A 15,338-nucleotide genomic window follows, 5' to 3' on the forward strand; every position below is an offset into this window, starting at 1 on the left:
TGCCGAGTTGTCAGCTCTGATGCGCAACCTTCAACGAAGGTACGCCCATTCACGCATGTCTCCACACAGAAGATGCTTTAGCTAAGAATCGAACAGGACAACGTCTTACTGTGAGGCGACAATGCTACCGCAGCACCACCACCACAGTACAACTTCAGCAACTCACACTCAAGTGCCACAGCTCAGCACTCACAGTACATTATGGTACAGATTTATTCTTAAATGGGAAATGCTATACATTTGTATTAAAAGGAAATAGTATTAAGTATATATATATATATATATATATATATATATATATATATATACACACACACACACACACACACACACACACACACACACACACACACACACACACACACACACAGGTGTGTGTGTGTGTGTGTGTGTGTGTGTGTGTGTGTGTGTGTGTGTACGTATATATGTGTGCATGTTTATGATATGGCTAAGGAAATAATCAGCGATGCATTCTTTGACTTAAGAGGTAAATCTGAAGAAACAGTTCACACAAGTGAAATGCTAGATGAATGGAAATATATGCTAAAATAGAAATAAAGGACAAATAAAAGTTATCTTATAAACATAATTAAATAAACACAACAAATACACTCTCAGATAAGCAATTATTCAGCCAAATCAACTTGAAAAAAGATGGGTGAGTGGGAAACACTTTGCTGCTTACTCATGTTAATGTTTCTGAGGCTGTAATAAATAGAAAGTGGTATACATCTTTATGAACCATTGTGCTACTGATATATTAATCTCCTCATCTGAATTCTCATCTGGATTCTGTCACTCTCCAGAATTTAAATAAGGCATTGTGTAGTGTTAGCAAGTCTTAATATGCATATGTGCAATAGCCCACACCAGTGTGAAAGAAGAGTCCTTTAAATGACTACTCTGAAAGTTTCTGACCCAAATTTCACATCTGAAAAGTTATAACCCTGAACAGCTCCATATATAAACAAATAAATGCAAAATTCAAAATTAAAAAAAAAAAATAATAATAATAATAATACGTACGTCCATTTTACAAGTGCAATAAATCAGTTGGGGTGTGATGTGAGTGGTACAGTTATTTCCACATACCCAGGGACTGCAAGGTTTCTCCCTTCAGACTTATACCTCAGAACAGCCCTGGGTGTGGTAACCCCTATAGACCAGTGCATGGCACAGATATTTTTGCATACCTAGGGATTGTTAGGTACTCTCCCTTCAGACGTATACCTCAGAACACCTTAAGTTGGTGGTAAGTCCCATAGATATATATACAAACCAATCCACCTAGCTTTAGCCTACCGCTCACCCTATTATCCACAGACAAATACAGCACCATGTTACAAAATATTATATCCACCAAAACAAATATACATACCCTCCTGTTTATTGGGAACTTTAACCTTAATATGTTGAGTCCAATCTACAATGAGATAACAGTCATGCTCACTGAGTATGACCTACAGGAACTTGCATACCATGTCCAGATATAAAAAAACTAATAATCACTCCCTCCTAGATCTTGTAGTCACACATAACCCTTCATTGGACTCTGATATAACTATCCATCTATCATCTATCATCCACCACTGCCCCATCACCTTTCCACTGCCTTCCCCAACCAAACAATCCTACCACAACCAATCTTTTTTTGTCCCAAATCAGACTCCAGTATCAAGAAACTCAAATCCTTCTTCAGCACCTATGACTGGTCCAGCATTCTAAATGCAACTGAAGCCACGTCATTGCAGAATTATTCACTAACATGATAAGAAACTTAGAAACTGTTTCTGGATCTTCATTGCCTCCTTATTTTACTCTGTGCTGATGACATGTTACTATACCGATCAAATAAATCCCTCACAGCCTTACAGAACACTTTCAGTTAGACTTCCTCCAACTGATTCACTGGATCAATAACGATAAACTTATGCTCAATTCATCAGAAACTAAAAACATACTCTTTGGGACAAAACAAAAAAATAAGCAAAGCTTTTACAATACAAAATAAATGCTACTATCAGAAACATTAACACATTTACACATCTCTATCCTAATCAATAGAATACTAATTGATGGAACTATTCCCTCAGTCTGGAAAATATCCCATTTTATCCCAGTCCACAAAGATGTAAGTTCAACAGAACTTTTCAACTACAGACCCATTGCCAGTCTCTCCTCACCACTAGCCAAATTAATGGAGAAGTGCATTCATAAGCAACTTATGGACTATCTCATTCAGGATGGTCTGCTTGCCAACTCTCAGCATGGCTTTAGGCCACATCACAGCACCACCTTTGCCCTCCTTTCTTTTACAAATACCATATTCCAAAATAGGAACAACAACATGCTATCTTCAGTTCTATTTCTAGACCTGTCAAAGGCCTTTGATATGGTCAACCACACATTACTCATCCATTCCCTAAAATCCATCTCCCTAGATAGCCATGCTATTTAGTGGTTCCTATCCTATCTGAATGGCAGACAACAGGCTGTATTATGGCAGTGCAAACTGTCCACCCTGCTACCTCTCACCCTTGGTGTCCCTCAGGGCTCTATTCTAGGTCCTCTACTCTTTTCTATCGTCATCAACAATCTTCATACTGCCACCCCTGATGCAACCTGCATTCAATATGCAGACGATTGTACCCTGAACTGTATGGCCTCCTCCCCTTTAAAATCTGCAAACCTCAACACAAAACACATTTAACACAGTTGAAAATTGGCTCTCTAATCACTGTCTGTTAAATCCCAACAAAACTAAACTGCTCCTCTTTACCCCCACCAGTAGAGCCACCTCATTTTCCTTCTCCATAACATCCAACAACGGTACCTCTAGCTCTCCAGATGACCATACTAAGCTTTTAGGAGTAATAGTGGACAATAATCTCAAATTTGATCAGCATATAAATAAAACTATAATAACCCCTACATAGTTAATGCACTGCAAACTCTTAAGTTTGTTTTGTAAACAAACTTAGCCATCTAAATAACCCTCTATTAAAAGATGCATTCGTTTTTTATATAACTGAATACAACAGTGCAACACGTTTTAAAAACTGCTCCCATGTCACTGTGACTGTACAGAAATTGCACAGATGTGTTTATCTCTATTACCGTATGTAATTCTTGCATATTCTGAACAGTTGCATAATTGTATATACTTTATCTCTTGCAGTATATATCTGTAATTGTCAAAGTTTAATGCATTACTGGGTTGAGACTAAAACTGTTCATTTATGATCAAGAGTTCTACCAAAATAACTAATTTGAGATCAGAGTTCTACCAAAATAACTAATTTGTGATCAGAGTTCTACCAAAATAACTAATTTGTGATCAGAGTTCTACCAAAATAACTAATTTGTGATCAGAGTTCTACCAAAATGATGAATCAACTTATTCATCTCATCTCATTCATTAAAATCCACATTTAATATGAAACGAGACTTCAGTTATTATGGCTGCTTTATTTTCATTCATTTAAAAGCATATTTAACAATTAGAATGTCATTTAAATGTGGAAATGTGTTTGCAGCCAACTTCAGCTACCAAAAAAAAATCTTAACTATCCAACCTTAACTTTTGAGCTTTGAACACTCTCTGTGTCAGTTACACTTTTTCTTACACAAAAAGAAAACTTTTTCTGGTTAGTAGATTTAACTGAGTACCTGTACAATCCACTGTGATCTTCTGTTCATTTTACAAAATAGGCAGTCCTGCACCACCTTAGTAATGGGTGCTAACCCTATCCCTAATGCTGCCCCTTCCCTCAACTCTAACCCTACACCTTACTTTTATAAACCTTCTCGTAACACTCCCACTATACAAGACACACTTGAACACACAAACATTCACAAACACACACAAACACTATAACTATCTCCTAACCTAACCCTGACCCTAACCCTAAAATACAAAAACTCACACACAAACGTATAACACCTATCCTTCACTCCTCCCCAACCCTATCCCTAACATATTCATGCACAAACACTCTCACCCCCCAACTCTACTTACCTACCTGAACATTACAAACCATCAGTATTTCCCTGCTCAGCTATCTGTACTGATGACATTAACCTCCCACGTTTGTCGAAGAAATGAGATTTGACAAAAAGCAGGGGACACGCGCACACACACACACACACACACACACACACACACACACACACACACACGCACATCATCATCAAGTAATAATCAAGAACAGTTGTTGCAATTATTACATAAACAGGCTACAAAATTCTGTTAAGCATAGGAGAAGATGAAAAATTTGAATTGCACAGCTTTCACTGTTAGATGGTGATTAATGTTTCACCATAAGCTTGAAATTTGGTCTGCCACATTATATGACCTAGATTGCACTGCGGTGGTGGTGCTGCGGTAGCGTTGTCGCCTCACAGTAAGACATTGTTCTGTTCGATTCTCAGCTAAAAGCGTCTTCTGTGTGGAGACATGCATGAATGGGCATACCTCCGTTGAAGGTTGCACGTCAGAGCTGGCAACTCGGCACATAAAAATCTACTGCCAATCATTAGCGGACCGGAGTTCCGCTGTGGCGACCCCTAACCAGGAAAAGCCGAAAGATACAACAACAACAACATTATATGACCTAGATTAGAAAAGAAAAATAATCTGCTAACTGAAAGAGCCTACTTGGCGCACCATCCCTTTTCAAATGTGACCTGGGATCAGTGTCCGATCACAGTCAGTAAATGGAGGCTGTGTGCATCAAACTCAGGACTGCTTCTGGTTCTTTTCTGAGCACTTGCAAATGCTTGCTTATCAGTTTATCTTTGTGGAATAGCTAGATCAATTGCTAGGGTTATCTGTTCACAGAAATTTCATATTCCATTCCTATTGAGTGGCTTGTGAAAAAGTTGAAATGCGGTGCAAAAAGGGAACCCCCCCCAAAAAAAAAAATAACTACAAGATCATTAGAATCGTAATATTTATGTTCTGATACCAATTATTTTCAGCTTCCTCTACATACTTGGATGACCAATAGGATTTCAGTGGAATCCGAATTTATTTGGAGCCTGGTGGCCTAAAGAGCATAGATTTACTCAGGATGCAGGCAAAGAAAGGAGAATTTTTCCAGTTATTAGCGGTTGCCAAACATTAAAACTTTCAGTGTTTTTGGTACTCTATATTCAGTATTTGCAGGAAAAGAGCTGTGAGAATATCTCTCGACTGTTTGGAATTTCACATTATGTCCAGATATTTGTCTCATATTTTTGGTCTGCTCCTCATAAAATTTGTGGTTTTCTGGCAAATAGTTAAGGGGATAGATATTTGAGTTTTAGACTTCATACCCTTCAGAAAATGCATGTTAACACTAAGCCTCTTATTCTTGCAGCTTTCTTAGTTTATGCAAAACCGGTTATTCTAGCAGTCTTCTACGTGTAATACTTAAAATCTGTCTCTTACTTTGGGACTTTGTCCCCTATTATTTTCACCTTTATCTGGAATTCTTATGCTTAGAGATTTAGAGATATGACTGTAGGAGTAAACAGATGCTATTTATTAAATGAAATGCTATTTTAAGGTCTTCTGAAGGCCTTTAAGTGTAAAGTTGGCAATTTATGATGACAGTCATGTGTTGCAAAAGTTGCTAGATCTTTTTCCTCATGGAAGTACTGTCAGAAATCATGTTTCAGATAATCTGATATCTGAATATTTCATGCTAGTTTTACGAGCTGTTGTATATAGTTACATTAATTCCTGGTTCAATAGTCCAAAGATATTGAAACTGATTGATCTGATCTGCTTCCTTTCCAAAATGCCACATCTATATCTGGTCTAACTACTGACAGACACTGCAGCTATGCATCTGCAGTAATATGCTGATCCATGTTACTAAACCCCAAATGCATTTTACCATAGAACTGCCATGATCAGGTCTGAAAAGCCAGAACAGTGCTCAATTATATAATTTTACTTAAAACACTATTTTCTGACTGGGAGATCTTTCGAAGGTCCTCTGGCTTTTTCTGATGTCCTGCAGTTGTTACTGTCTAATCAACATGTTCAGATCATAATTTAAACTGCTTGTTGTACCCATAGCCATCTAAGGAATTACCTTGTGGACAGGGGTACATCCTGATGACTTACTGGATACCATATCCTAGGAGATGAACTTACCTAGTATTGCCACCACAATTTTTTGTGGGAAGACAACTATGACTTGTTGAGGTATATTAGCCTGCTTTTGAAGGTGTCCAGATAGCTGTACAAGCTTGTAACTCCTTAGTACAGTCCATTCTAAGGAAGAAGGGCAGGTCAGTGCATTTTCTGTCATTCAATTGTTCTGTAAGTGCTTTGGTGCTCTAAACCTTTTCTCAAGCCCTGATTACTCCCCACTGATGACCAAGAGTGCCAGAGGGACAGCCAGGTTATTATTCAACTGACCAGCCATCTCACTACTAAGGTTTACATTTTCTTATCCTGTCTCCTTTCCTGGTCTGACTACATTTTGTTTCAGTTCTGTATATCTTCACCAGCTCAGGTATGTGTACATATTCATATATGGCAGTGTGATATCACTGTAGTGACCACAGCTTTGTCATCATATGTTTATTTATTTTTTTATTTATTATTTATTTATTTTATTTCCAGTTTGATGACCGGGGGAGTCCACTGTGTCCAGGGAGCCCATTTTCAGTGAGGCCCGAGGAGAAAAGCTCCAACAATAGCATACAATACAGTATATAAAATACAGCAAAATATGGACAGGAAATATACAGCAGATAAGAAATACAGTTACTAATATTTACATATCAAAGAATAGTATTTGCAAAATTGTTCTGAGAAAGGCAGTTCAGTGATTATCTTTGCCTAATCTCTTGAGTTAAGGTATTTGTGCATTTTTTGTAGGTTTTTCTTGCTCTCCCTGCTCGAGCACATGGAAGCCATACAGAGAAAAATGTTACTTCTTTTCTAATGAGACTGGAAACTGGAATACTGCTTATAAGAAATGCATAGCTGTGAAGTCAGAGCTTGTTGTCATCAATGATGGAGCAGAGCAAGTAAGCAAATATGACTGGTGGTCTATAAACAGTCATGTCCTTATTTCATCTTATTAGTTGTTAATTGTATCTTTTCTTCATTGTATTGACTGTTATTTTAATTTGTAAACCAGACAGCAGAAAAGGAAATTTACGCCTGTATATTCCATACCTCTCAACATCTTAATACAAAAAATCAGGAAAAAGCCTGACAGAATGGGGGAGGGGCAAAGCCCCAAAAATAGAGACAGATTTTAAATATTGCTCTTATCAACTTAGAAAGTTGCTAGAATAACAAGATTTATCTTAGCATGCATTTTTCTGATGGATAGGAAGTCTGAAAGACAAATTATTACTATGTAGTGACATCACTCCTCAGATCATCTCAGTGATTTGACAGAAAATCAAAAATTTTATGAGGAAGAGAACAAAAATATGAAGCAAAAACCTGGGCAGTCTGTGAAAATCTGGACAGTTGAGAGGTACGCTCTATTCCCCTTACAGAGCCGTTAACTGAACAAGAGATATCTGATGTACTTATTTGCCAATCTCAAGCATTATTGAGTTGTTTGTGTTGGGTCCACCTTTGAATGCTCCCACTGAAATTTTACAGATTGCTTATTTACCAACCTTAGTTTTCTCTGGGTTAGTATAATTGGGTTCCTATTATATAATCGAAGACGCAATCCTTCAAATGCGTCTTGATCGAACTTGAAAGCACGAAACAGCAAAATAGTGAAATGGCATATAAGCGATTTCTTTCCCTGGGAAAGAAATCACTTGGTCGCCTCAGTTAGTATATTTAAGTAGGGAGGTGTGGGGGGCAAAGCCCCTCACTTTATGTAATGTTATGATGGTTTTATTTTTTTTTTTTTTTTTTTTGTGGAACAGCGATTTTTTTTCCCTGGGAAAAAATTGCTGTTCCGAGTGTTCGGGATTGTAACTTTCGCTTACATTGGGTCGATAAATCAACGTTCGCTTTTTTAAGCATTTGCTGATTTAATATAGACCCTTATAATCAATCCAAACTTGAATGCTCCCACTGAAATTGCATGGGTCACTTTATCTGCCTGCCTGTTTCATTCTTTCACCCTCCCATAGGAAATGTGCTTCCAGAAGCAGAAGTAAATATCCTAGACTGCAATTCCATTAAAATTTCCCTGCCTTCTTTGCTTATTGCGATTCTAGACAGTACCCCAGAGCCTATATTACTGAGCTCTAAGAATTGTGCTACATGAGCTGAGGATTCAAATTAACTGCCAGTTCTGCTTTTCCTGTCCTTGAGGAACAGTCACAGCCAGCATATTTCAATGTACTGGGGACAGAAGTGTTCAGCATGCACAATATGAGCTGGGGACTGAAAATTTGCATCTGCATGGTAGCCTTGGTGAGGAAGTATAAGAGCAAGAATATTGATAGTGAAAGCATGGCAGACACAACACTTCTGCAAACAGATGTCAGAGTCCTGGGGCAGTTGTGCATCCAAAAAGACAAAATCCCTGATGGCTGCCTGGATGATAGCCTCTTGTAGCTGGTTTTGCTTAGTGGGAGTGAATGGATTAATAGGATCAAAGAAAGACCATTTGTCAGTAGACAATGGAGATAAACGATTTAAAAAAATTAAACATGTTATGTTAAAAATGTTGTTACAGTTCTCAAACTACTGACTATAGCTGCACTGTTTCATGACTTTCTGAAAATGATATTATTTATGTATCTGTTTTGATTATTTTAAGTTCATTCATATGCATTGTATAAATAAGGTATATTTTATTCATAAAATTGTATGCATCATTTTAAGATTGCTGTGTGATATAAATATCATATGCATAATACTTTTCATACTGTATAATAAAGCTCTTCAGAAGCATGGAAGCTGAGAGTGAAAAAAATTAAGTTTTAAATATTTAGTATATCAGCATTTAAATGAACCCACAGATAATCATATCAATCTTTTTAATGGAGAAATAAGTGTTACCAGGTTATTGGGCGTTGTGGCATTGTTTCCGGGCTTTTGCTGAATGCACAGTCATACTAGCAAAGGCTTATCAACTTTCAGAGTATAACAAATCTCAGTTTTAAAGGGGTGGTAATATTTACTATGGCTCCCTATAGAAACGTCGGCACTCAAAATGCCTAGTGCTGACAGGACAAAAAAAAAAGGATGAAAATCTGGGAGAAGAGTGACTGTCAAAGATCAGTCTTCTGCTTTAGTCTTCCTGTGCACCCCCTAATGTGGTGGGGAAGCCACCCACACCACCTGATATATATATATATATATATATATATATATATATATATATATATATATATATCAACTCCAAGATCCACATACCTCAGAGAAAAGAGAAGATTCTGGGATGTGGCCATCTCGGGCTTGGTATAAGTTAATCCATTTTTGGCCGTTCACTTACCATGTTTCAGGACTCATTCTAGCAGGTCCCAACATTTCAAATGGTTACTATTTAATATACCAAATTGGTTGAAATAATTATTCGGAGACTTGAAGTATGCTTTCTTCTTCAACCTCATGTATTTCCAACTGTGCCACAACACAGGAAAACATTCTATATTAAATGCATTAGCCTTAGATGACAGTTTATTAAATATACACATTTATTTATTGTCTATTTATTTTATTTGATTATTGGAAAACTCTAAGTGGGAAAAAAAACTTTTCAGCAGAGGCCTGGGGAGAAAAGCTCCAAATGACAAATGTATACAAATAAGATGCATACAGCATACAGAGATATCAAACATGTCTACTAAGAAAAAAGGGGTAAAATAAAATTCACATTTACATCCAATGCACAGGGATGCAGTCACATTGTAATCTACAGTATTATAGCATGTCTAAAAGTGAGTTCCCTGTGCTTTCTCCTATTAACCTGGTGAACCTGAGCTTTCTGAGACAGTGTAGCAACTGCTTCATGTACACAGACAACCCTCTCCTCTTACCTAACTACTCTCAGACTTGTGAGAGATGCACTTATATGTCCAAACTGGAAGGCATGCACTCTCCAGCTAAGACCAGAATAGCTGGTCAAGAGGAGAAGGTCAACACCTGTACCACACCACATGGAACACATAGCCCTCCAGAACACCCACCATCACAGCTCTCACATAAAAACACAAACACACACCCACCTTCGCGAAGGATCTCAATAGAAATCTACCCAAACAGCAGAGACCTCCAAATCAAAAATGCACTCGACCAACACAAAACAGCACAAATCACAAGATACTGGTGATAACTTGGAGAGGGGACTTTCCTATAGCTATTTGCACATGGAATAACTGCAGGGAATCGTTCTGTTTAACCAATCTGGAGGTGTATTTATCTTCGATGAATATTGATACTCCTCCTCCTTTAGTTTTCATGAGTTCATTTATGGTTTGAATGTGTACAAGGCATTATATGCTGGTATGGCTGGGTGCTGTTTTCGGCCTTGAACCAGGTCTCTGTGACTGCACAGATGTCTGCATCTTCCCAGGTGAGGAGTGCTTCCAGTGTGTGCAGTTTCAGATTCAGACTCCTGGTGTTTAATAGCATAACCTTACGGTTGTTTTTTGAGGATATTTTTATGTCAGGAATTTTGTTTTTGTGACATTGCCTAAAAACAAATCTATGGGGGAGGCAAGAGCCTTAGCCAGTAGCCGAAAGCCCAGAGGTGACAGGTGGAAACCATCTCTGGTAAAGCATCATGGTCTATCAACCATATCATCACAGGCTGACACATACTGGATCTCCTTAGAATGACACCAGAAACTAAAACAATTGTTGAAGTCAATCATTTTTTGTCTGTATTGAGGCATCATCTTAGGTGACGGTAAAATGCTGCTTAAGGCTAGGGACATACCTGCCTGTGACACGAGAGCTCAGTCATGTCTCTCTCTTCATAAAGTCCAGTAAGTTATCTCTCAAGTCATTCACACCAACATGGACTATGACAGAGTCATAACAGTGCCTGTTGTTGAGAGACTTGAGTGCATGTGTGATATGGCAGATCCTGGCACCTGACGGACAGCTGACCATGACCTTTTCCTTATCCAGCCTGGTGAGTGGGACATCTGTGTATGTCTCACAATGGAGTAACTTATGACTAAAACATTTGATTCTTCATTTTGCCTTAGGGGCATGTTTGGTGGGACACTAGTGCGTGCATTTGTATGTGTACTGTAATTTGCTGGGAATGTATTAAGTGAAGTGTGTTTAATTGTGGGAGGTCTTTGATCTTTAGGTAGGCTTTTAGTGAGAACCTCTGCCTATGTAGGTTTAGGTGTTGTACGCATGGATGTTGCAAGAGGTGAAGTGTGTGAGTTGACAACCTGCTTAGTATCTGATATACTGATTTGTGAGCGAGAGAGCCTAGATTCTAGATTCTTAATGTAGATGCCTGTCTCACATATTGAATTTGTATGAATTAATAGAAGTGGGTTGTCAGTGTATATGAGGCAATTGCTACATTGGCTAAGGATGCCCATGTCGATCAGGTTGGCTGGACAAATGGTGGGAAATTGTCCATTCATGATGCTAGGTGAAGTACTGCAGTCAGTAACAGGGAGGGGGACTAGAAGGGCCAGGTATGGCTAAGGGACAAGAAAACGTTTTAAATTGCGAGGGGCTTATTAGGTAAGACTTGTGGAGGAACCTCAGAGGATCAATTGAGTGTCTAACTGGGCAGTGAAGTACAACAGCGAAAAACCTCCAGTGCAGCTGACGCAGTTGACTAAGGGAAAATTATCTAAGAGTTTGTGTCTATAACCGCCAATGGTATTCTCCACCCCAAGGTAATGCACGGTTATGCGGGTGGTGCATACCATGCAAACCCGAGCTAACAGACAACAAATAATAATGAAATTAAACTGATTTCAAACACTGTAACAAACAGTAGCATGCTAGACTGGACCCTGGGAAAACCATCACTACTCAGATTGGTCCATAACTACACTCTGCTCTCACTAGGGTGTAGGGGGTGGCCCACTTTTGTGGAGGAAAGCTGGATTAGTACTGAGAAACTGTAAAAATGGACATGGTCCAGCAAATCTAAACCAAGTCTATGCTAGGCTAAAAGTGCAGGAAACAGCAAAAATGCAGTAAAATACAGTTCAAAAGTAAGAGCACACAGTAAAATACAATGCAAGAAGTGCAGATCAATTCAAAATGATACTTATTTTTCAGCAGCTGGTAGTGGATGCTTCAGATAACACAGGAGATTGACCAGAGATTAAGATTCAGTCAGTATATCCAACATACAGCTCATAAACAAGGTTTTCTTTATATATAAAGCAAGACCTTTCCTAATAGAATATACATGTTAAGACAATACCTTAGACCTGCCTGCTTCCTCACCTCCAATATGCTTCATCACTTTTCACTAATCTACAGTCCTCTCAGCTAGATAAACTGGGACAATCTTAAAATGAAATTGCTAAGTTTTCATGTAACCACTTTAACTGAATATATCACTGTGTGGCACTTCACTCCATTAACTGGCCGGAGCTGTTTAATCTCCTAAACCATGATAATATTAAAACTGCCCAAAATATCCTCTATACCTCAGACAGACATCCTGCTACCTGCTAGTTATTAAACTGGAATGTATCCTCCTAGAGGACTATGATCACTAAATACATGCCTTCTAATTGTTCAAAAATCTAAAAATCATAGTTGTTCCTGTGGCAAAGTGGGATAACGCCCTGTGTATGGCCCAGGTGCCCTGGATCCTAATAGCATGTCAGGTGGCTCAAAGAGAAGCAGGAAAGGATAAGCCTGCCTGTCCTGGGAGGGAGGGCACTAATCAATGGTGCTCCTCCCCAAGGGGAGATGTAATCTAAAGAGGAAAGTTGCCCTTGGATGTTGTCAAAAAGCATGGAGGTGGAGGTAGGGAAGTAGGTAGGGATATAAAATTAATCCCCTCCAGATGGAAAAACAGATGGCCAAGCCCCCAGGATGACCTTAGGAACCATGAACAGCCCCAGTAATTGCAGAGTAGTCCATGGGAGGTAGGAGGATTGCTGGTACACTCATCATGGACATGGGGCACTGGGGGCTGGGCTGGTAGGGTGTGGTCTGAGGTGACTAAAAGAATAACCTAAATATCATAATAGTGACCACCTGTACTCCTTGCTAAACTGTGGAAATCAGTCCCAGCAAATATCAGAAAATATTTCTTATCTACAATTTTAAATCTTTTTAAGACATGTACCTTTCAAGAAAATGAAGCTGCACCTATAACAACTCCATTACTAAGACCTTTTCTTATTCTAAATCTTAGCCCATCTATAATGTAAAATCCTAATGAAATCACACATTTTATTAAATCGGTCCTGCCCTTTTTCTGTTAATATTGGCTTAATGATGTGAATTTGAGGACTGAGAGAGACAGATACACCAATTACAACAATAATAACATATCATAGATTACTATATACCCTAAATTGCCCTAAATGTGGGACCTGACACACTTGTGGCAAATTAACACATTAAAGAAGTCTAAGACAATTAGAATTAGTTTTGTGATAACTGCTCTTATTATGTATTTTGTTTGTATTACGTAATCAAGAACTACCCTACTAAAGCCATGTGCCTGTTTACAAGGTAGAGCTTGGAGTGCTGGGTAAACACGTGCCTTGCTATACCAGCATTTATTTGAAGGTTGTGAGAGTCAAACTCAGGACTGTAGGACATAGGTGGTTCATTTTGTCATTCCATTAGACAATAGCATTTACATCTAGCTTATAGGAATATAGAGAACTGTCTGCTCCATATTTGTAACTGAGGAAGCCAAACTACATCTAAAAAAGAAAAGCTTTGGATGCAAGAGAAAGCATCCAAAGAGTGCTTAACTTTAGGATTCCTGTGACAAAAGGAGGTACTGCCAGCACAGCTAGCTGGAATTTTGTAAATAATTATGTCATTTGTGAATATCAAACTAATTTATCTAAGATGCTTGTATTACAAATGTATTAGAGCTGTATATCATGTGTATATCAAATGGCTCTGTACAGATGCTTGTGTTGAAAAGGCATTTGTAAAGTGCTGTGTTTAAAATGTATCCACAATGTGCCCTGCTGGAAGAGAACAGAACTGTACCTGCACTATTGTAACTGTTTAAATGTATATGCTTAACAGAGGAAACCGGAGGATTATCCTTTGTCCAGCAAACTTTAGATAAATATTTGAAATTAAATCACTTTATACGCTACACCATAAAGAGACTATCTCTCAAGTTTTCAATGCTGTTAGAGACATAAAGTCTGTACTAGGAAGATTTCTGCATTGTCTTTGGGGTGAACTAATTGTTACTTTGGATGCATGAAGGAATGCAATTGTTTTGTTACTTCACGGGTACATGTTTTTTTCCCAACTGTATGGATACCAACATATTTTTCCAAGGATACCAATATAATAACCAATGTGATTAAAAAGCATTAACCAATATTGACACATCATATAGAAATAAAGAGTATAGTGAGGGATAAGCCAAAGTTTATCTTCAAAAATAAGAAATCACTTAAGAGACTATTATGCTATCTTAGAGCTGATATATAAAGAGATAGTGTTAATGCTAGACAAGGAACCTTCCCATGCAATGGTTGCAACCAATGTAAATATATAGATACATCTAGTAGATTTATGCATCCAGTCTTGGGTGCAGAGATTAAATTTAATGTAACAGCTGATAGTAACACCTTTAACCTGGTATATTTAGCAATATGTAATGTCTGTTCGGCATTTTATATAGGAAAGACGAACAGGAAACTTAGATTCAGAATAAGGGAACACCTACTGAACATCAAGAAAGCAAATTTAACGAACGCTTTAGCCAAGCATGTCAATGTAATGGGACCCAGACATACATTTAGATTTTTAGTAGTGGAATAGATCTGGGAAAATGAACGAGGAGGGGACATAGTTAATCAGGCTGAAACATCTGAGACTAGATGGATTATCAGACTAAGGGATAATAGAGGGAGGGGCCTGAATGATAGGATTCCCCTAAAATCCATTCTGAAAAACAGAAAGCTTTTCAAATAATTTGTATTCTTCATAAGAAAATGTATTTTAGCTGTAATTCAGTTATAGTATTATAATTTATGGTGTCTGTACACACATCTCTTACGTTTTTAAAACTTGATAATGTATTAAATGCACTGATTGTTAGATAATTATTTACTGTCTCTGATTGGTTGATGGCTAATGAAACACAGTATATATTTCATTGTGATTTTAAGAGATGTTATGGTCTGAAGAATTGGTGTGCATCACCACAAAAGTGCTAACCTCAATAAAGCTGCTTGTCTTTTATTTCTCATTTGAGGATTGT

At 38.0% G+C, this 15,338-nt stretch overlaps 1 protein-coding gene across 2 annotated transcripts in view; it reads left to right on the forward strand.

Moving 5' to 3' along the window:
- LOC122812205 (C-type lectin domain family 4 member D-like) overlaps positions 1-15,338 on the forward strand; it is a 506,009-nt gene that overhangs the window by 312,802 nt on the left and 177,869 nt on the right. For both annotated transcript variants that reach the window (XM_044084543.1, XM_044084544.1), the window contains one exon: positions 6,878-7,029. In XM_044084543.1, coding sequence (XP_043940478.1) covers positions 6,878-7,029 — 152 coding nt within the window. The remainder of the gene's footprint in view (positions 1-6,877; positions 7,030-15,338) is intronic.

Source organism: Protopterus annectens, chromosome 9.part0 (genome assembly GCF_019279795.1).
Source record: "Protopterus annectens isolate FY-2018-M chromosome 9.part0, PAN1.0, whole genome shotgun sequence".
In the NCBI taxonomy this organism is placed as follows: domain Eukaryota; kingdom Metazoa; phylum Chordata; order Ceratodontiformes; family Protopteridae; genus Protopterus; species Protopterus annectens.